This window comes from Cricetulus griseus, chromosome 3 (assembly GCF_003668045.3).
Source record: "Cricetulus griseus strain 17A/GY chromosome 3, alternate assembly CriGri-PICRH-1.0, whole genome shotgun sequence".
NCBI lineage: Eukaryota > Metazoa > Chordata > Mammalia > Rodentia > Cricetidae > Cricetulus > Cricetulus griseus.
The window spans coordinates 257570813-257593503 of record NC_048596.1 but is presented as its reverse complement, the minus strand read 5'-3'; the positions used below and the strand labels follow the sequence as shown (position 1 = coordinate 257593503).

The window sequence follows — 22691 nt, the reverse complement described above, 5'->3', positions numbered from 1 at the left end:
GCTAATTTTTAAAGGCGAACAGAATAGTGAAAGAGCACTGTGATGGTGGAAAAGGCCCACTAAAGACGTCTGAGCCCAGTTATTATAGCCATGCTGGTGAAAGAAACATACTTCCTGAGCTGAGAGATAAAATTAGCAGCTAATGTGATAACTAACCAGCCCATAATGAAACAATCTGGCACCCTTGTCAGCATCCGGCTGTGGCTAATCTCTGCTGGAATGCTAGGGTCACAGGGATGCAACCTTTCCCAAGGCACCCTTCTTCTACTCTCCCTATGCAGTTGTCAGGTAAGGGCACTTCCTCACTCCCTGAGCTGTCCACCCACTATATTTTCTTGTCTTAAATTGGGTGCTGTGTTACCTCTGGCTTAAGCCTCCCTTCCAAAAACAAAGCCAGTGTATCAAAACCCTGAAGGAGAAATCATGACAAGTGGCCCAGTTACACTGCACATTTGACTTCCTCACTCCTGGTAAACCACCTCTACTCAGTATCCAGAGATGGGAGGAATGGTGGGTGTCTTCAGTAATCCTAACTGTCTCTGAACAACTGGGAAGGGACCAGAGCCTGGACTTGGGGCAGCTATGCCATGCTATGCTATTTAAGGAAAAGCTCTTCCCTGTCAATTCATTCTTGGTAGAGCAGAGTAGGATGAGTAAGACAATGACCTCTCATTTTTTAGTCATCCTTGAATGCTTGACACCTGGCACAGTAGCTAGCCAGAAATAGAAGCTGGGTCTGTTGTTAAATGAGTTGACAGAGAGACAGATGGAGAGATGGACAGACAGGCACATGAGTGGAAATTAAACCTTTTCTTCCCAGGGCTAGCGCTCCTTGTGTACTCAGGCTGAGCATTTTCTCAGGCACCCACAGGAAGAGAGGCACACGAAAGCAAGGGAAAAGAGAGAGAGAGAGTTATCAATGCTCCAAACCTAAAACATCCCTGAGTTCTGCTGAGCCCTCAGGCTTGAGGTGAGCAATGGAGGCATGCAGACTTACATACTTCAGGGAACTCGGGGCTGCTACCACTACCTGAGAATTTGTCAAAAATCCAGTATGGATGTGCTTGGAAAGAAGTCTGTGTAATAACAGCCATTAATTCACAACAGCTCTAACAGGTTTGTTCTCTTTTCATCCATCCTGGCTCCCAGACAAGCTAAGAATGCCTTGTCTCCAAACAAGGTGTTAGTATAACTACGCTATACGATAAGACAAGAAACTACTAAGTAAGTCAGTTAACACTATTTGATTTCAGAAATGAACTGAGAATCATTTGCCCTCTGCCTCCTTATTTACCGAGTGGAAAATGCTGGTAACAATACAGCAACAACTTTTCAAAAGTGCGCCATTTGTTCATTAGCTGAAAAAGACAGCACCTTGTTCCTATTAGAGGAGACTGGGGCTTTTCTAACAGCATCCCTCCCAACTTGTGTTGATGCAATTTCTCTTTCCAACCTCTCCTGATCCTGTGATCACTGAAAATTCAAGAAGATTAAACAAATTGAACTCAGGCCTTGCACTGCTATGAGCTGAGCACAACCTTTTCTCATTCGATGGATCTTAAACGGGATTCTCTGAAGCCATAATTGCATATCTCTATAAAATTAGAAAGCTGAACCCTGAACAAACAAACAGAGGCTTATTTACCACCTAATCTGAACACTTGGGAATAAGAAGAAAAAAAGAGGAGCTACTAACTAATCAGCTGTGTGAAAAGAGAAGAACCCACATCATAGCAGAGGCAGTCAAGTTCATTCCTTTAAACATAAGCTTGTGCTTAAGTCAAATCACAGGGAAAGAAATAATGGTGCTTCCTCTGAAAGACACAAAGGCAGAAATTTCCTCCATACAAGGATATAAATCATTTAAAAAAAAAAATCTGCTCCTGAAAAATGACGGAGGTCTTTGGGTGTATCTTTAATACAGAATATGTCCAGTGCTTCCTCTTAGGCAGCTAGGGAACTTCTCCCTACATTCTCACAAGAAGAAAACATGGGTTGCTGCCACCCAACCCACAGACCCTTACCTGGTTCCTTCTGCCAATCCGATTTGGTCCTGGAGGCTTCGTGGGGGACTTGATGCCCTGGGGGCTCCCACCATTCTCAGTGACATTTGCTACGCTCATTACTGCTGACATCATGGTGTTGATGGAAGGCAGGTCTGAGCCTTCTAAACCAATGGATGAATTTGACGTCATCGGGATGGGGTTTTATACCTCTAAGAAGTCTCTGTTATAGAACTGAAAAACAGACATGACTGACGTTCTCATGAGACGTTAGGCTTGTCGCAGTCACATGGTGGTAATCATAGTAAGGGAGGTAGATATAGATGCCCCAAATCCCTTCCTAGTTCAAGCTGACACCCAGAATAGATCGAAAAATGACTTTTGTTTATTTGGTTTTTGAGATAGAACTTGCTATGTAGCCCAGGCTATCCAAACTCTCTCTGTAGCCAAGATGACTCAGAACTCCCTGATCCTCCTGCTTTAGGAACTCAAGTACTGAGATTACAGGTACGAGCTACCACACCCAGTTCCAAAATAGTAAACTGCTTCCTTTCTAGTGTGGCCACAACTGAATTCAAGTTATCTGAAACAGCTTTCTTTTCCTTCCTTCCTTCCTTCCTTCCTTCCTTCCTTCCTTCCTTCCTTCTGTATGGTGTGTTTTGTGTTTGAATGAAAGGGGGTGCATGTATGCCTATGCATGGTTTCTTTGATAGCTGTCTACTTTATGTACTGAGGAAGTGTCTCCTGTAGAACCCACAATTTGCTGATTTGGCTGATCAATCCCACTTGTCCAGGGACCCTGTTTCTGCCTCCTGAGCACTGGGATTATGGGGATGGAGCTGGGATGGGGGTGTACCACACACACCTGGCTTTTTAATGTGGGTGTTAGGGATTCAGACTTTGATCCTCACACTATCAGGGCAAGCAGTTTATCAGTAAGCCATCTCCATAGTCCACAATTTTCCTGATCTTTGTGAGCAGAGTTTGACAAGAGAAAACAGAGCTGCTATTTGGCTAGTACATCCCACCCTGTACTTGCTTTCTTCTATTTAAATGTTCTAGACTTAAGAACTAGCCCATAGGAAACTTAAGGTTTCCTCTAAATTCATGAATACAGTACAGTGATTTAAAGGTATGTGAATGTCAATTCTAGAAGCCAATCCTGCTGGAATTATAAACAAATTTAAAACTAAGATTAAAACCTGTTTCTGCCGGGCGGTGGTGCCACATGCCTTTGATCCCAGCACTTGGGAGGTGGAGGCAGGCGGATCTCTGTGTGTTCGAGACCAGCCTGGGTCTACAAGATCTAGTTCCAGGACAGCCTCCAAAGCCACAGAGAAACCCTGTCACGAAAAACAAACAACAACAAAAACAAAAAAACCCTGTTTCTTAAAAATTAAGTAACCTACAACTCATAAAATGGGAAAAAGCGGGGCCTCCACTCAATTACCTCCATTTTTTGTCCCCAGTGATGGTTCCTTGTGACAGCTGTCATCCACCGAGTGGGGAATGACTCAGTTGAGTCCTTTTCTTCTCTTGATACCACTCCTTTAAACTGGTAGGAAAACAGGGGGCATTAGATTAGTTAATTCATCAAGGAAAATGACTTAGTACTGGCTGGGAGTAAATGGTACATGCCTGTGACTCCAGGCACAGAAAGCAGAGGGTCTGAGAATCTGAATTCAGTGCTAGCCTGGCTACACAAGAAACTCTATTTCAAAAAAGAAAAAGAAACAGATTCAGTCTTTTTGCTTAGTAAGAAAAATGTGGAAACATTTATTTGCTGTGATTTTAGATCACAAAATACGAGGACAAATGAAAGACAGTTCTCTGTTAGTCTTTTCCTTTTTCTTTCTTTCTTCTTCTCTCCCTGCCCCCCACCCCCAAGGTTTCTCCGAATAGCCCTGGCTGTCCTGGAACTTGTTCTGCAGACCAGGCTGGCCTTGAACTCGGAGATCTACTGCCTCTGCCTCCAAGTGTTGGGATTAAAGGTTTGTGCCATCATGCCTTGACCTAAATAAGCTTTTTCTTATAAAACTGTATGATGTAGGGTTTCAACCTAATGTCCCCTATTATGCTGCCTCCTACAATCTCAACAACCAAGAACTTTTTCCAATATTTTACTTTCTCAGCTACTCTTTCACTCCAAATTTTTCTTTTATATTGTACCCTAGTTCTTCACAGATTCCCACTTGATCCACCTCATTTCTCATTTCCTAAGAGCTCAGAGTCTAGACAATAGTAGGCCACTTGGAGAAGACACCTGGGTAATAGGAAATGAATGACCAAAAGGAAATCCATAGCCCAAGCCACATCAAAATTGACTTCATTCCTGAACCAAAAGAACATGGGTGATAGGTTCTTCTCATTTTTTACCTGGTAAAATATTCTAGATTTCTTAATGCTTCAACCCTTTAATATAATTCCTCATGTTGTGGTGACTCCCAAGCATAAAATTATTTGTTTGCTACTCATAACTGTAATTTTGCTACTGTTATGAATCATAATGTAAATACTGATAAGCAAGGTATCGGATATGTGACCCTGGTGAATGGGTAATCTGACCCTAAAAGGGATCACAACCCACAGGCTGAAAACCACTATAGTAGATGAATCCCTGCTTCTGATAACTGTTTGTACCCTAATGAACAGGAGCCTAAGATCAAGACAACCATTTCAGTTGCCAAGCAGATGCCTGGAAAAAAAACAGTAAGTTTGTGATTCCTTCCTTCAACTTCAAGGGGCTATAACAGTGCATGACAAAGGCCCTACCCACAACTGGCATAGTTGTACAGCTTTATAGCAGCACAGTAGGAAAGGCCTGGGAACAGAATTTTGTAAAGTGGTGCTTCTACCAGCAAAGTAGTATGAAGCTCAAAATCCTGCTCCAAAGAACAGAGTATCTCAGAAACAGAACTTTGAATGTCAAAAAATTAAAACATGGGAGCCACTCAGTATAAGGGAACTTGTTTGGCATATGTGGGACTCTGGATTCAATCCCCAGCACTGCTCCTCAAAAGTTTGCATTAGAAACTTAATTCTAAATTACAGGGTAATTAATGGCCTTTGGAGGCAGGGCCTCTTAGAAGGTTACTGAGATCTAGTGAGGAGGAGTGGCAGCAGGAAGAGGAGGCAGAGGAGGAGTGAGCAGACCTACTCTGCCTCACCAAGGAAAGAATCAAAACTCAAACCTAAACTGCTGCCTTTTCATGAAATTTCCCTCATGCTCGAAGACACTTAAAGTTATTAAATATAAATAGTGTTTGGGTAATTTTTTTGAGGAAAAACATGAAGACAAGAGTGTATATATAGAATAACACACACAGACACTTTGCTAATAAATATGTCATCAGTACCTGCTGTACCAATGAGCATGTATAAATGTACATTTGGTTCATAAATGAATTCACTTCTTTCTTTTAAGTATCCACCCCCCACCCGCCCAATCGAGACTGGGTTTCTCTGTGGCTTTGGAGGCTTTCCTGTAACTAGCTCTTGTAGACCAGGCTGGCCTCAAACTCAGAGATCCCAGCTCCTCTGTATTTTTAATGTACAGAAAAGTTTAAGATTAATGACTAGAGCTGGGCGCTGGTGGCGAACGCAGGCAGATCTCTGTGAGTTTGAGGCCAGTCTGGTCTCCAGAGTACAGAGGCTCCAAAGCTACAGAGAAACCCTGTCTCGAAAATACAAAAAAAAAAAAAAAAAAAAAAACCAAAAAACAAAACAAACAAAAAACCTGTGTATGCTTTACAGACAAGTGCACAGCAATGGCATGCAGAGCATAGCAATCACCCTGGGAGGGCCTATGGGCCATAATCACCAGTTGACCAATCAACACAGGGCAGGCCCTCCAAGCCTGGAGGTACACCAATCCTGAGCCTGTGCGTACCCCTAGATACTCCCCTTACGATGCCCTATAAGATCTCTGTGCAGTGGCTTCTTGCCGTCTTTCCTAGCCACCTGCCATGGTGGATAGATGAAAGGCCCAAGCTAACAGGGGTTAGCTTGTTAAACAACTACAATAAAGCCTCTTGCTGTTTCCATCAAGCTTTCGCCTCCACATGGTGATGGTGTGGCCACGGTCCTGGATATTGGGAGATACTGGGGGCCTCAAATTCTTTCAAACTGTATTTAAATACAGGCTGTCCATCCAGTAAGAGTACTTATGGTACCTAGCACCATTTCCCTACCTGGAAAGATGAAAACCCTTGCAGACGTTTCCTGCTGTCTTGGCAGGAAGACATTGGTTTCATTTATTTCCTCCTTGAGGATCAAGTATAATGTGTGCACTAACAGCCCCTTCGTTTACTTCCTTTATGTATTTGAAATGTTAAGTAAACAGCAGTATGTCTTTAAAAAGGACCTCTCATTTCTGATGAGAGTGCAGTTAGCAAAAGGGAAGGAGTCTGAACCCTTCCTGAGAGGATAATTCAGAAACTCCACCACACTGTCCTCAGAGGTAGGGTACAACTTCACACCAGTTTATTCTTGACTGGGTCTGACACTGGAATTTTCCTATGGGATCCTGGAATAGGGCATAGGGAAAAGACTGATGCAAAACACAATTTCACTAATTATTCTTCCTTAAGAGAAAAAACAAATAAAACAACAACAAAAACCCCAACTATCTTTACAATAAAGCAGAGGTACAAGATAATCTAACCAGAAACAAGTTGGCTAGCTCTAGTTGATCCTATGTAACCACCCAGCAAAAATGAATAATAACCATCCAATGAAAACCTGCTGACACTCGTGTTATGAAAATCAAGTTTTCTCTTTGATTCTCCCACCCAGTGTGTACCCACAGGTACAACTGCGTTTTCCATATATGCCCCCTCCCCTCCCAACACCCTGTGCCTCGAAGAGGATGCTAATGCCCATGCCTTAACACGTGCTCCAGGTCAGAGAGAGGCCTGTGCTTCTTCACCTGAGGGGATGAAATCCCCCACCACGTGAGGTTAAGCCATCAGGAAAGATCCTCCTACCTACTGGCCTAAAAGATGGTTCAGTGGTTTAAGATCCATTTACAGTGTTTTTATTTTTTAACATCATAGTTACAGACCTAGATAATTTTAATTCTCCCTCTCACACAATTTCTTCTATGTGCTGCATCAAAGATCATTTACATTTTAAAACAAAAATAAAAATGATGGCTCTATGAGTAATGGTGCTTGCTGCCAAGCCTGGCAACCTGAGTTTAACCCTCAAGATCCACATTACAAAAGGAGTGAACTGATACTCACAGGTAGTCCTCTGGCCCCACCCCCCAACATATACACTTTAAAATAACAATCACTGGCTCCTTTCTTATACAAACACCTCCAACTGCAATTAGAGATCGGGACCCCATGTCACAGAAGTGCCTGACCAGCAGCATCAGGCTGATTGTTTCAGTTTTCCTCTTCTAGTATCTTGGAGTGGGGAGAAAAGGAAAAAAGAGGAAGGAGTGTCTGAAGTTTTGCTTCCTGTGATGCAAACCCAGGCATCCTGAGATTCCTCATCCCACACCAGAGACTCAACAGATCAAGAAGAACGAGCAAGTTGCAGTCACAATTTTAACCTTATTTTGCTCTACACTTTGGGAAGAAGAGAAGAGATCGGGTATGGAAAGGAAGCTAGGATAGGTCAGGACAGACGGACTTGGAAAAGAAGCAGGACAATTCAAAGCCAGGCTAGGAGAGGGGGAAAACAGAAGATTGGCCATTACTGACTCAAGGAAGCCTAAAGAGTAACTGACCTGTTTTCTTCTTCCTACTGAGGAGCTGACACAGACTGGGCCCAAATGTGGGCAGGCTCACACCTCAAAGCCACCACTTCTGGAGCACAGAGCTGGAACAACCTGAAAAAAAAATACAAGAAGGTAACATTAGAAGGATTTAAAAGAAGGAATAATTCTGTATCATTTCCTCTATGCAATGCCACCATGGTGAGGATAATTCCCATCCCCTATCTGCAATTGCAAGCAAACTGTTAGCTGATCCCGTCTACTCTTGTGCTGCTGCACATGAGTGTGCCTTCAACAGCCAGGACCCCCATTACCTCTACCAAAGTACATGCTATATATATATTCCAGTCTGAAGGCAATGATATGAGAATGAATGCTCAGTCTGCTGGCTCTTAGGGGGAGCTTTGAGCATCCTAGTGGCATGGTAATAGTTTTGGGACAGGAGTACAGCCCAATGGTAGAGCACCTGCTTAGCATGTGTGAGATCCTGGGTTTCATCCCAGCACCACAAAGACAGACAAAAATGGCTGAATAGATGCCGATGATCCCCCAATGTAGATGAAAAACAAAAGGGAGACAACACTAGGTGCTAATGGAAACAGGAGAGAGAGGAAAGAGATCTGAAGAAAACAAGAAATATGAAACTAACAGTACCTTAAAGTAGAGATTACTGCAAAAATGCATGCTTAAACATATTTCAAACAAGGCCAAATGCATGGCTTTCTCTTTCTACAGAAATCAGAAGACATTTCTATACATTCCCTTCAGGAATATAAGAATGTCTGCTCTGGGGTTCCAGAGGCCCCGAAAGCACTAATCTGATCATTGTGCCTGCTCCTCAACACAGAGAAAGACGGGATGCAGCACATTCTGTAGCTACAACTGGCTTGCCTCTTGCTCTCAACACAGCATCTCTCAGCTGAAGCAGAGTGCAAACTTAGGTAGAATAAAAGCTGGGGTATAATTCAGTAGGCCAGCATCTGCTTAGCATGCACAGGGGCTCTAGGTTCCACGTCCAGCACCACAAAGTGTGTGTGTGTGTGGGGGGGGGGTTGGGGGAGATCCTGTTTAAACAAGAAGGCCAAGATGCAGTTGTTCAGCACATTTTCTTACTTTATCCTTTTTCAGAGCATCTGGAAACAAGCTGCATAAGTGTGTCATATAGCTATCATCTCTATAGCTATCACCTCCCATCTTACTTGGAGTCATCTACAAACAGCTCCCAAGCACCTTGGGCACGACTGATCTGTGTGGATGAGAACACTATATCGCCCTTTGCTGTCACAAGCACTTCCTGGGGGTTTTGACACCATGATTCCCCAGCAGTTTTTCTATTTACACTTCAGTGATTCCGCTCAACATTGTTTTAAATGTTGGTCTCTTTAAAATGTTGTCTGGAGTTTAGAGTACTGAAAAACAAGGAACAACTCAGGGACCTCTCTGAACGAACAATGGAGACCCTCAAGCCTGGAGTTACCAGACACAACCCCAGTACTTCTCAAGGCAAAGAAAATTGCAAATCCTTCTAGAGAAACACTCATCCACTTCACATTTTGTTCACTATTAATATGATAAATAATAGAAGATGCCTATCCATGGACATCAGGGTGTTTTACTGTTTTATGACCCATCTTAAAGCAAAGGGGTTGCAGTACCTAGCTCATTGGTAAAGCATTTGCCTAGCATCCTTTAAAAATACAAACCAAAGGCTGGACCTGGTAGCACACACAACCGTGGGTGGATCTCTGTGAGTCCAGAGAGCTAGGCCAGCCCAGCTAGGCTGCATAGTAAGAACCCCATTCAGTTTTCAGAAATGTCCAAACAAAATATTCTTGTAGATCATCCCTATCTACCTAAACTTCTCACTACCTACAGAGAAATTAAACATTAAATTTTAAAAGAAAAATGTTTGGAGTACATAGCTTAGCAGTAAAGCATTGGCCTAGTATTCTTGAGGTCTCAGATTCATCTCTTCCTCCTGTGCCATTGCCAGGAAGAGGGAGGGAGGGATTCACTCAAAGCAAAGGGTCAAGCTGAGACTTGACTCTGAAAACTGCATCCTCTGACCTTGGATGTAAACTATTTGGATACTGAGAATGCAGAACAATTCAGCTGAATAACAGGAGCCACCTCCCTGTTTGTTTTGAGTTCCACTAGGTCTAAGGGAGTCATAAAGCTTGGAGGATGGAAAAGTACAAGGCAGCTTTTTAAAGGAACTTCAATATACCTTTACCTCCATCACTACCACTTCAGGAAAAAAAAAAGGGTGGAAGGAGTGTTATAGCTAGTTATGTCCAAGAAGAGAAAGGGTGACAAGAACTGGCTACAGCATGAGGGTGGGTGGGGGATGTTGACTATCTGGATCTCTCTTCCCAGAAGGCTTGTGCAAGTCAAAGAGGCAGGATATCTTAGAGAAGGCAGAGGCCTCTGGGAGGAGGGGTGGGGAAGGCCAGCCCCACCTCCCATCCCCCAGATAAGGGACAATGCTATGTAAAGACACAAAGAGAAGATTAAGGAACCTGTCTCCAGGTCCAGGGAGATAGCAACCCAGAGATGCAAGATAAAAAGGATGGTTTAGAAGCAAAGGGCGGCACCCCAGCTTTTGAAGATGAAATCTAAAATCTGTCCTTAGGCTCCCAGTTTGAGTAAGGTGAGATGCCTAGGATGATGGCAGAGGCCTTGGCCTTTATAATACTTGACTGAAAAGGCTACAGTCTGAGACCCTATAATGTCTATAAATACTTGGGATGGTTTGTGAGGGATGTATGAGGAGAGAGGCGACAAGACCAGTTCAGGCCAATCCAGAACAAAATACAAAGTAGAATTCAGATATGAAAATGATTGAAGCACTACAAAAAACATCTAAAGGGTGGGCTAAGCTGGGGACAGAACCTAACCTGACTAGATAAACCACCAAGTCCAAGCCTGCCCAGCCCCAAGCCCAAGGCAAACCTGTATTAGCTAACCAGGATGGCCTTGTATGTGCCCCGAAGGCTGAGACAGCTGGGATGGTGGCTCTCTGAGTTCCAGGAAGTTGATGTGTTTCTTGGCTTAGGGGCTAGGCTATGCCTTGGATAGGGTGGCAACCCATGAAAGTCACGAGGCCCCACCCCACTGGCACAGACTTTAGTAAAATGAAGGCTAAAGCACCACGGAGCAGCACCCAGCCCATGCTCGACTGAGCACTGTGAGGTGCTATAGCCAACTCTGCATTGCTTCCCCCTGAGTAAAGATGGGTGGCTGAGAGATGGAGAATGTACCGAGTTTAAGAGACAAATGTGAAAGTAAAGGTCATCCAGGGATGAAAGAAAAATGCACGACCTTCATCTTTGTCTTCTCTACTTCCTTCCTCTCAGGTCTACAGGAAATGCTCACTTTTCAACCTGTTACTCAGAAGCTCTCTATATTGAGCCCAAGTTTCCTTTCTGGTCTTGTCACCCACCAGTACCCATGGCTACCACTTCACTCAGTTTCTTGCCCCTAAGTGTGCATGCCACCTCCTTAATTCCTGCGCTTCACCTTAAACTCACAGCCCTGGGGAAGGCCCAGCAGCATCTCCTCATAGTTCTCCAGGGGACTCTACTCAACCCTAAGAACTAGATCATGAAGGTCAACAACAAGGTCAAAACCCCAAGGATTTACACCAACAACCTTTCTGAGAGCCACTGGCCTATCAAAGCCCTGAACAAACACCAAAGCACTGAAGCAGAGATTAAGAATCCCAGTTCCAACTTTGAGTTTACTTCCTACAGCACAACAAAATAAGAAAAGGGAAAAGGAAATCATCTACATAGGGCCTTGTTTTTAGAGAAGAAATAGACATAAACTTCAGATAGTGTAGGACTGGACTGCAATGCATGGGTGGCCAGCAAATGGTGTTCTTCAAGCCTCTGCTGCTCCTTGAATATTCAGTTTCTTTGAGACTGTGGCCAGGATTTCTGTGGGCCTGGACAACCTCCCTTTGCCTTTTTCTCTTCCCCTCCTGGGCAGTAAGAAATGTGCAACAAATGAGAGGAGAAGAGAGCAGAGTTAGAGAGTGTGACTATGGCCTCGTGAAGCCTTAGGATTAGCTCGGGATCTACTGAGGTACCCCTCTTCTTAGGACTTGGGGAGAGAGGAAGGATGGGAGGAAGAACGGTTGGATAACACTCCTCAGGTACCTCAGTGCATGTCTAGCATCCACGAGACCCCTAGGTTCTAACCCTAGCACCATAAAGATGAAATTAAAAACAAACAGTGAATGGCTGGGAAGATGCAGTTTAGTAGATGCTGGACACCCCAATAGTCACTCTTCTCCCTGCATCTCTTTCTTCTTCAGAGGAAGGAGGTAGGTAGCACCATCTGATCACACACTTTCCTGTAAGCACACAGCACTGTGAAGAAGCTGACTCCTTTCCTGGCAGCTCTTCTCCAGAGAACACATCTTACAGACAGGCTCTAACAACTGCCAAATTCACAAGGCCAAGATGCAGCTGCCACCTGGCAGCCATTTGTCACCCAGCACCCTCCTCCCCTGGGAGGGGAACACGGGTGGCCCTTGGCACCAAGCTGTGAGAAGAAGTTGTCCCTGGCCCTCTCCCCAGGCAAGTCAGACTTTTCCTAAACACTGTTCTTCTGCTTGGCCACTAGGTCCTGGGATTTCATCACTTTTTTGCCTAGCTTCACAGAAGCCTGTGCCATTTCCTATTTTACCAATAGCTGAGGGAAAGAGGGTACAAGGGCAAGGTGGCCTGCATTGGTACAAGGAATGCCTGTGTAAACAGAAGAGCAAGAGAGAGACAAGCACTGTTACCTATCTCTGCTTGACTTCTTTCTACCCCACCTCCTCCAGAGCAGTTCTAGCTTATCAGGTATAGGAAAGCCTAGGGAAGGGTTTCTACAACATACCTGGGTTGTAGAATTTAACTGGAAAAGACAAGACTATAATTCATAGAAAACAGAAGCCTGCTTGTATTCAAGTATGATACTTCCAGTAAATAAGGGTATTTCCTAAGACATAAATGCAGTAAGCAGTTTATATGTATTTAATACTCTTCCAAATCCCACAGGTCCAGCAGGACAAGAATACACAAAGAAATGGTGCTGGGACCCATGGTTCTTTAAAACATGGCTGTCTGTTTGTTGGGTGGTAGTGTTTATTTCACCCTATGGTTCTGGTTAACAGTTCATCACAGAGGGAAATCAGGGCAGGAGCCTAAAAGCAGGAACTGAAGCAGAGAGGTGGAGGAATGCTGCTTACTGGCTTGCTCTGGTTTGGGCTTTAAAACAAAATAAAAACAAACAAACAAACAAAGCATATATTTATTTTGTGTGGAGGTCAGAGGTCAATCTGTAGGAGTTGGCTCTCCTTTCATAATGAGTTCCTGGAATGGAACTCAGGTTTTCATGGTTGGTGGCAAGCACCTTTATTTGCTGGGCCATTTTGTCAGCCTTAAACCAGGGCTTTGAAAGAGAATAGCTGTTGAATGGAATGAGGCCCAATAAGGTCAGTCATGAGCCTGCTTCTTCTGGGCATATTCACATAGAATGGGTAACCAACTAGACACACAAATATTAAGAAAATAATTTTTAAAAATTATCAGTCTGACTAGATTATATGATTCCTCTGGCTGACGGGTTCCATATTTCTGAGCTCATTCTCCTATTTGAGAGTGAAGTGGACTTAATCAAATACAGAGCAACAGTACAGCATGCCCAGTCTGAGCTGATACTATGCTTCTTCACTCAACATTCCCAGTTACCCCACCCTTCTCCCCCTGGTTCTAAGTCTACCTCGAGTTGCTTCCAGCTTCTCTTATTAGATTGGCAAAGTTCTGACAGCAGCCCAACTTGATGATCTTCAGTTAAAAAAAAAATCCCATTTCAGTCCATAAATGAGATAATTAAAAATAAGTAAGTTGGCTTATCACAAATGCAATCCCACTGACAGCAAAAGAGCAGAACAGAACAGCTGTTTACTCTCGCCATGCTGCATGGCAAGCAGGAAATAAAACCCATCTGGCTGTGCGCACTGCTGAAACTCAGCTCCACATTTGCTAAACCAAAGAAGCACACACTCCTGGCACCCATGAGGACAGGGCCATGGCTGCTTCTTCCTTGTATTCCTCAACACATCTCTTCTCTTCCAACTGCAGCACCTGAACTCGGTGCTGCTCACAACCAGCAACCTACCCTGTCCACTCAGGCAACTGCACTGCAGTGATCTGACTGTTCTGGGCACCGCTCTGAAATAGAACTAAGTATCCTGTTACACTTACAGCTTGTGGGAAAGCTGGGGTAAAGTTCAGTAGCAGTTTGCAGAGTTTTGGGCAATATCCTGCAACTCTTTCATGAACCACGAGGTCTCAGGCTGGCTTTTTTGCTATGCTAGGGAAAGGGCACAACAGAATCAGGAATCTGCTCTTCCCTAAGGAGGAACCCAGTGCACGCTAAGAACCCCGGGGCAGAAGGGGCTGCACATTCCCAGAATTCAGAGCAGTTGCAGGATGACTCTCCTAGGAAAATCAAAGTGATTTTGTGGAAGATAAAACTACTGTTTGAATTGCTCCTCCCCTGGCTGCATCTAGAAGGCACTGGAAGGGGGAGATTCACATCTTTCATTTGCCCACTGGAAAAGTGGTCAGCTGTGGTCAGAATTTCACAGTGGTCAATCAGACATTACCAACTGTCAGCTGAGAATGACTATGCTGGAGAAGTGACGTGCCCCAGCTCCCAGGGACCTGATGGGCTGCCCAGTGAATGGGACAGATGGTCTTTCCTGCCCCCACCTCCCTAATTTTCCCTCTAAGAAAAGAATTCACCACTGCATGTGTGAAGGCAAACATACTCTAAGATATAAGTAGCTGATAAGTGTTTATACACAGTACAAACCAAAAATCACTGGCAAGCAAATGGCTTTTCTTAAACTAAGTCAAATGTGACTACTATGGTGCAAGACATGTCCTTCCTAAGAGACCCTGTGTCAGGAAATCGTGGCATAGTCTGAGTAGTAGCAGGCTAGTTCAGCCCAGTGTATATCCAGGCTTGGGGAGATTATTTCAGTACTGAAGGAAGTCTGGGGCTCTGGTCCTCACTGCCCTGGCCTTGACAGCCGGGAGGGTGATTAGCTCATGGCAACTGTACAGCCAGCGGTGGGGCGGCAGGATTAGGTTTTGGTCTTGCTGTTGGGAAGGGCTGCTCTCCACTCCTGACCAGCTCTGAGAGAAGCCTCTGTCACAAACGTACATAGGTTCATTTGCTTTAGGTTGGTTCACTATCAGGTCCTGAACGTGCACAGGTTTTCAAATGTCGGGTCACATCTTACAAGCCCCACCCTAAACAGACAGGGCCTTTACAAAGAACTGAATTCCCACCAAGTGTTACAAAGCACACAAAGAAAACGGAAGGGGAAGATAACCCCAGAGAGACAGGTCCCTTCCTTGAACTCCCTTTCATATCTAAGTAACCACTTGGCCAACATTGAACCCACAGCTAAAAGGAAAGGCATGCCCTGCCCCCAGACCCACGAGGGTCCCAGACATCTGGGACATGGCTGGGTGGCTGGACAATTCCAAGATACAGATAACTGAGCATGCAGAATCTCCCTAGCACACAGATTTGGTCCATTTACATAAGTACAAAGTGATTTACACATTCTCAATCAATAACACGTGGAATTGCTTTCACATCTATGGAACACAGTCCTGCGTCTCAAGCAGAGTTCGAAATATAACCATAAACCAAGCATGTGATAAAGGTGCTCTCCTGAAGTTCAAAAAGAACATCCCTACTCTCTTTATCTTCCTTTCACAGTTTACCATCCAGTGATAGGAGGGGACCAAGCCTCTAACAGTCCATACTTTTATCTCCTACTGACCACTCAAAGCCAAGGGCTGGACTTCCTGTCACTAGCCTGGAGGGGCTGTTTAACTTGTTTCAAATACTTGCCTCTCCTGCCTATTGCAATGCCTAAGCAACACCTACCCAACATCCACTTCAGCAACAAACTTGCAGTGCAATCTATTAGCACACTTCCAATTGTTTTTACATTTTAACTTATTTTGTGGGCATATATGCCACATACTACCCATGGCACATGTCTGGAGTCAGAGGACATCTTGCATTCTCTGGTTCCACTATGTGAGTCCTGGGAATAAAACGCAGGCCAATAGGCTCGGTGGCAGGTGACTTTACCCACTGAGCTATCTCATCTGCCTGAGCCTCAATGTGGGAGAGGCCTGACATGGCCAAGAAAAGAACATGTTTCTGGGTCACTTATGCATTTTCTGTGTCTACAGCAAACACAATAGCTATCTCCATCAAGGTGTACAAACTGTAACAAGAGCTAGAATAAAGCACAGCTTACTTTTTTTTTTTTTTTTTTTTTTTTTTTAAAGAAAGGATCTTGTTGTATAAACCAGGTTGTCTTTGAATTCATGATCCTCCTGTCTCAACCTTTTGGGTACTGGCATTACAGGTGTAAGCCATTATTCCCACCTACATACAATACTATTCTTACAACAGGTCATGTGTTACTTTTTGCTTGTTTGTTGAGTAAAAGCTCATGGTTTTATTGTCTTCATAACAAGATCAGCCTAGAACTGGATCTCTTGGCCCTTTCTCTTCTTATCACCTTCCAGTTCAAAATGCTTGCATCTCTTACAGCCAGCATCCTCTTAGATCTGCAGTTGGGCTCAAAACACTCAAGCCCCAGCACAATCTTTATAGTTTTAGCCTTTTTTTTGTAGAAAATAGGCTTAGTCCATTCACCACAGCCACTCTGTTCCCTTTTATAATGCCACTTACCCTGGGCATACAAAGAATCTCTGCCCTTCTTGTACTGTGTCACTTTGTGGGGATGGAGCTTACCACATTTCTTGCAGAATGTCTGGCGGGTCTTAGTTACGTTCACCATGTTGGCAGGAGCAATATGGGCACAGAAATGAAGAGCTGTGCTACTAGTCTTTAGCCACTGGAACCAAAAGCACATGCTCGTGTGCACCCTCAAAGGCCAATAGTGCACTGGATCCCTTGTCAATCAGCCCACCCAGCCCTACCACTCAACTGTTAAAGAGTGCCTACTGCGGTTTAGTCTCCAAAGCCACTCCTGTCTGCTTAGCCCAAGATTTAGGTAACACCAATCAAAGATTTGTGCACCAATCAAAAGCTGTGTTTGTTACTTATGTATGCACTGGTTCACCAGAGAGAATTCACCCAGAGCACAGCAGCCACTGACCACCATGAGATAAGAGTTCCTTTTTTCTTAGCATTCAGTAAATGAACATGATGGTAATTGGTTTAAAAAATGATAAGCCAAGATGGTAGCTGTCACCTTTCTGAGAGTATGAAGGTTCTTCTCTCCATAATCAAAAAATAAGGGACACTTCGTTGTCTAAATACCTTTAGCTTCTCATAATTTCAGACAAGAGACTTGAGTGGGAGAGGAGACATGCAATAAGGATGGTTAAGTCAGGCCAGGGACAAGGGGGTAGGGGGACAAGTGACAAACTAGATTATAAGTTGAGTTCCCAGGACCACTTTCAATGCCAACATTCTAGAACAGACAGTATTTCTTTAAGACTCCCCCAGGAGAGCTATGCTATTTCATTCATGGCCTAATTGCCATCCATGTGGCCTCCATCCCATAGCCACAGGACCTGGCCAGTCAGAGATCATGAAAGAACAGGAGCCAGCTAACTGGTTCAACCCCACCAGCAAACAGCTTTAACACCCTCAACTTGCTCCCAGCCATGAAGTCAGGAACAACCTGTACAGACAAAGAAAACAGAAAACTTACAAAACAATGGTATCTACAGTACTCACTGAGTACACCTGCAGAAAACTTCAATGCTCTTAAAGATGCTTCATTACAATTCTGGAGAGAGAGAGAGAAAAAAAAAAAAGCAAACCCACAATCCACTAAACTATACATACTTCTGCAAAAGTCAATATACAATTCAAGAGAACAGTGGTTGCGTAACTGAATTAAAGTTGTAAGCACACTTCCACCGATATGTTAGAAGCTGGTCATATTGTGGCATTATCCCAATGAGACAATATTTTTTAAAGAAAACAACTATAGCTGGTATGGTGGCACATGTCTATAATTCTAGCACTCTCAGAACACCAAACCAAGGGCAGTCAAGACAGCTTAACCTTCAAAGACACCAAGCCTGCTGACCTGAACTGGATCCCCTCAGGTTAATCTCTGATCTCACTCACCACTATGATACATTTAAATAAAAAAAATAAAACTAATCAATTAATGGAAATCAAACCAAATCTAAGTCTGGCTGACTACACAATTGGCTGACTATTCACAGAAACAGTATTTACAGTAAACTAAGAAATGCAAAAATAAAATCAAAACAATCCTAAATGTGCCATTTTTTAAATTCCCTATAGTTAATCTATAATTCTCTGATCTGGCTAAGGGAAGAAAAATCCTTTCTGATTCCTATACAAGTGACTACTAACTGTGGTAACAACATTTTTGTAAATTCTAGCCAAGTCTTATTTTGAATGGAATGAGAATTTGGGACATAGATAAGCCAGCAATTCTAGTTCTACCTACCTTATGTGGAAATCATAAAAATAATGCATTACTAGTTCTAACTCAAATTCGCAGTCAAACCGTACTGGCAATCACATCAGACAACAAACGTTGCTGAAGATGTACTGCACCGTTTCTGTGCCTTGGGTGGGAAGAGAACCTGAGCCTGCTATGTGCAGACACTGGAGCCCACTGAGGCTCCAGACACTAGAAGCACCACAAAGTGACAAAGCCCCTAGCTCACAGGATGGGAAGACAGAGCAGATACGAAGAGTAAAATTCCAACCCAAGGGAAAGTGGACCATGAGCCAAACACTTTCTGGGGCTCACCAGAGGTAAGAGGCACAGAGCATGAGGGCAGTAGGGCACAGGCAAACCTCAGCTTGAAGAAAGGACCCAGCTCTTGGCCAAATGTTAGCAACAAGAACACAAGTGGAGAAAGCATGAGTTCCTAAGCACTGCCATTTTAGCCTTCTCTGGTGAGATGCTGAAGCCCACGATCTGTTTGTATTTATTTAATTACATTTGCTTTAAGGTTAAAAAGCTCCTTAATATAAGGTAAGGACATTAGGTGACTGTGATTGTTTTTTCATGCCCTTACATGGCAAAAGAAATTACCACCACTCCTCTACCCCTGCACCCGCACCCACACCAGCATTTAACTACAAACCTTTTGCTTTGTTTCTGACCTATGAAAAAACCTCCTCTGGGAGTCCCCAGAGCATACAGCACATTGTGAGAAAAGAGGGAGAGTGGAGTAGGGGAAATGGCAAAGATGAGGCTGGCAGAATGATTCTGAGGTCAAGGTTCCATCTGGGAAGGGATGAACTTTAGCCTGCCACTGTGGAAACCCACTGACTAGCTTTTTTTTTCCCTCTAGGATGAACTAATCATATCCATATTTTAAAAAACTTTTGGCAGCAGTTAAAAAAAAGAAAGATGTCTAGAGACATATACCCCCAGTTACAAAGCAACTATGATAAAGGACAGACATGAAGAGGTACTGGTTGGGAGGAGGCATGGAGCATCACAAAGGGAGAACTGAAAAGAGGCCTTGGTAGGGAAAACCTGCCTCTCACAAAGGATCTTCTTCATCCCTCTCCAGAAGAGGAAAAGAGGAAACACAAGAAAAAGTGCCTGGTGCAGAGCCCCAATTCCTACTTTATGGATGTGAAGTGCCTAGGATGCTATAAAATCACCACGGTCTTTAGACATGCACAAACGGTAGTCTTATGTGATGGCTGCTCTACTGTCCTCTGTCAGCCCATAGGTGGAAAAGCAAGGCTGACAGAAGGATGCTCCTTCAGGAAGAAGCAGCACTGAAAAGCACCTGATTCAAGATGTGTGGGAACCATCCAAATAAACACATTTTGGATTCAAAAAAAAAAAAAAAAAGAGGCCTCAGTGGCCAGGGCAACGTTTAAAGTGACCCTGGGCTGTCTGTTTCAGGTAACACAGTGGATGACAAAGCAGTTAGAAGATGGAGATTCCTCATGCAGGAGGGAGTATGGGCCATACAGTGGAATGTGACTTTCTATGAACAGCAGAATTAAGAAAGTCCCGGGTCCTCAGGCAAGAGGCTCCTTTGCCTGCTAAGCCAGCTATCTAAAGTTTTAAAAGTTTTGTATGAGTCTACTTTAAATGGTTAGTTATGCTCAGAGGCAATAGCACTGGATAGGACAGGTCTATAGTACTTTTCTCTAGTATTCTTGGGTCACTATGTTATAGCCCTTTGTTTTTAAGCCCTGAGGCAGGAATAAAAATAGTCTAGTATGGCCTTCCCTGAAGGTATGGGAGGGGGAGGTAGTCCAAACTAAGTAACTTAGTTTGCTTACTATTTATGAGTTTCAGTGTATAGAGAGAAACAGCCCATGAAACCAACAAGATAGGGGCATCTCCTAAGCAGGAAAATGAGTCATTACGACTCTACTCACCGACAGAGATCATGCTCAAACTGGGTCCTACCTCAAACAAAAAAAGCAGCCAAAACACTGGGAAAATATTGCTAAATCTAGGTCTCTTTTAAATGCAATTTGGGAATAGAGGAGGTGTAGCTTTGTGCTAAGAGTGTTGGCCAAGCATGCCCGAAGCCCTAGGCTTAAGTTAAGCTTCAGGCCCGCAAAAGCAAAAATCAACCAATAAAGCAAGTTGGTAAATTTAAGCATTGATGAAGCTAGTTTAAAATAAGCATAACATATTACTAACTGTGTATTTAAAATTATTGTGGGGGCTAGTGAGATGGGGCTCAGTGGGTAAAGGTACTTGCTACCAAGCCAGAAGACCTTAGTTTTATTCCCAGGACCCACATGGTATTGAGAAGCAACTTCTAAAAATTGTCCTATCAAGCTGGGTGGTGGTGGCACATGCCTTTAGTCCCAGCACTCGGGAGGCAGAGGCAGGCAGATCTCTGTGAGTTCGAGACCAGCCTGGTCTACAAGAGCTAGTTCCAGGACAGCCTCCAAAGCCACAGAGAAACCCTGTCTTGAAAAACCAAAAAAGTTGCCCTATCTAGGGGCTGAAGAGATGGTTCAGTTGTTAGAACCATCTCTTGCTGCTCTGGTAGAGGACTGAGGTTCAGTTCCTAGCACCCACATAGTGTCTCACAACCATTGACAACTCCAGTTCTAAGGGATCCAACTCCTCTTCTGGCCTCCGAGAACAACAGGCATACATGAGGTGCACATACAGGCAAAAACATTCATACGCATAAAGCTTATTTCTTTCTTCCTTTTTTGTAAAAAAATATTTATTATGCATACCGTGTTCTGCCTGCATGTATCCCTGGAGGTCAGGAGAGGTTGTGAGCCACCATGTGATTGCTGAGAATTGAACTCAGGACCTCTGGAAGAACAGCCTGTGCTCTTAACCTCTGAGTAATCTCTCCAGCCCAAAGCTAAAATTTCTTAAACAAACAAATGGAAAAATGCCAGGTGTGGCGGTGCTTGACTTTAATCTTAGCACTTGGGAGGCAGAGGCAGGTAGATCTCTGAGTTCAAGGCTAACCTGGTCTGCAGATCAAGTCCCAGGATACACAGAGATATTCATAGACATGCATACACAAATATAGAAGTTAATAATTAAATAAACAGAACAAAAATTTAAAATATACAGTGGAACATGGTGGCATATGCTGAGACAGCAGGAACCCAAGTTCAAATCCAGCCTAGGATACATAGTGAGTTCTATGTCAACCCTAGCTGACATAGCAACACCTTTTTGTTTTGTGGGTTTTTTTTTTTTAATTTTTCCCCCCTCCCTTGTGCTAGGGATGAAATACAGTACCTGGAACTATATTCCATCTACTGGTACTGGATTCCATCCACTAATCTACACCCCTGTCATCTAAGGTTTTTTTTTTTTTTTTTTTTTTTTTTTTTTAATAACTACTGCCACAAATTTCGGGTAGGAACCCAGACAGTAAGTAACAACAGTGGTAACAACAGAACTTCTAACCTACACTTTTCTTGTGAAGAGATGACGTGTAGAATTTAATTAACTACCATAGGAATACATGACAATATCTCAATACATATTAGTCAAATCAATTTCTAAAAATCTCCTGAAGCATGATATTCCCAAATATGGCTCTTTTTCCCCCCCTTGGAAAGGAAGGGGGAAATGGCAAATGCCAGCCCTGTCACTTCCTTTATTCAAGTTTGTCCACATCACATTTATTCTGAGATTCCAGAATGTTTGGTGATTGTTAGAGGAAAACAGTCAGTCTATACACTGGCCATCTAAAGGTGCTGCAAGAGAGCTTCAGCGGATGTTTAAATATGCCTCCACATATCAACTCCTGAGACTTTAACATCGCAGCCTAGAAGGTGGCCTTATTAAACATGATTGTTTTGTAACTACAAAAGGTTATGGAGGTCTTTAGGAAGCATTTTACATCGGGGCCATGAATTAAAGCTAAGATGCCCTGAACGCTGTCCCTTGTCCCATTTAGACTGCAATGTATAAACAGTCTAGACAAAGAATATATTAGCTATACAAACACTAATCATGTGGGATTGGGAATGTGGCTGTGATTAGTAGGCACTGAATACTGAGCTAGCGTGGTACTTTTTCTTGCATACATCCTTTAAAGATAAGAAAAGGAACGGGTTTTTTTCTTGCTTCAAGCTATCAGAGGTTTTTAAAAAGAAATTTGAATTGGCATGGTGGTGCATGCATTTAATCCAACATTTGGAGGCAGAGGCAGGTGGATATCTGCGAGTTTAAGGCCAGCCTGGTTTATAAGTTCCAGACTGGGCCAAGTTCCAGGCAGGGCTACACAGTGAGATCTTTTTCACAGCCCCTCCCTGAAAATACCTTACGAACAACAAACAGGACTTGCACTCTCACTTCCAAAGATGTGGGAATAAAAGAGTCCTAAGGCCTCAAATATTGTATTTATGTATATGGATATATGTGTTTTGAGATAGGGTTC

At 43.5% G+C, this 22691-nt stretch overlaps 2 protein-coding genes across 8 annotated transcripts in view; one reads left to right on the top strand and one right to left on the bottom strand.

Moving 5' to 3' along the window:
- Rreb1 (ras responsive element binding protein 1) overlaps positions 1-22691 on the bottom strand; it is a 125773-nt gene that overhangs the window by 57745 nt on the left and 45337 nt on the right. For all 7 annotated transcript variants that reach the window (XM_027410372.2, XM_027410370.2, XM_027410371.2 and 4 more), the window contains 3 exons: positions 7741-7842; positions 3454-3558; positions 2025-2237 (listed from right to left, as the gene is read on the bottom strand). In XM_027410372.2, coding sequence (XP_027266173.1) covers positions 2025-2195 — 171 coding nt within the window. In that variant the 5' untranslated portion in view covers positions 2196-2237; positions 3454-3558; positions 7741-7842. The remainder of the gene's footprint in view (positions 1-2024; positions 2238-3453; positions 3559-7740; positions 7843-22691) is intronic.
- On the top strand, positions 19328-19582 carry LOC103163097 (40S ribosomal protein S27-like). The gene has a single exon (XM_035442924.1). The coding sequence runs from the start codon at positions 19424-19426 to the stop codon at positions 19580-19582; it is 159 nt and encodes a 52-aa protein (XP_035298815.1). The 5' UTR covers positions 19328-19423.

Coding starts and splice junctions, on each gene's coding strand:
- LOC103163097 (XM_035442924.1), top strand. CDS start 19,424: ATGGATGTGAAGTGCCTAGGATGCTATAAAATCACCACGGTCTTTAGA.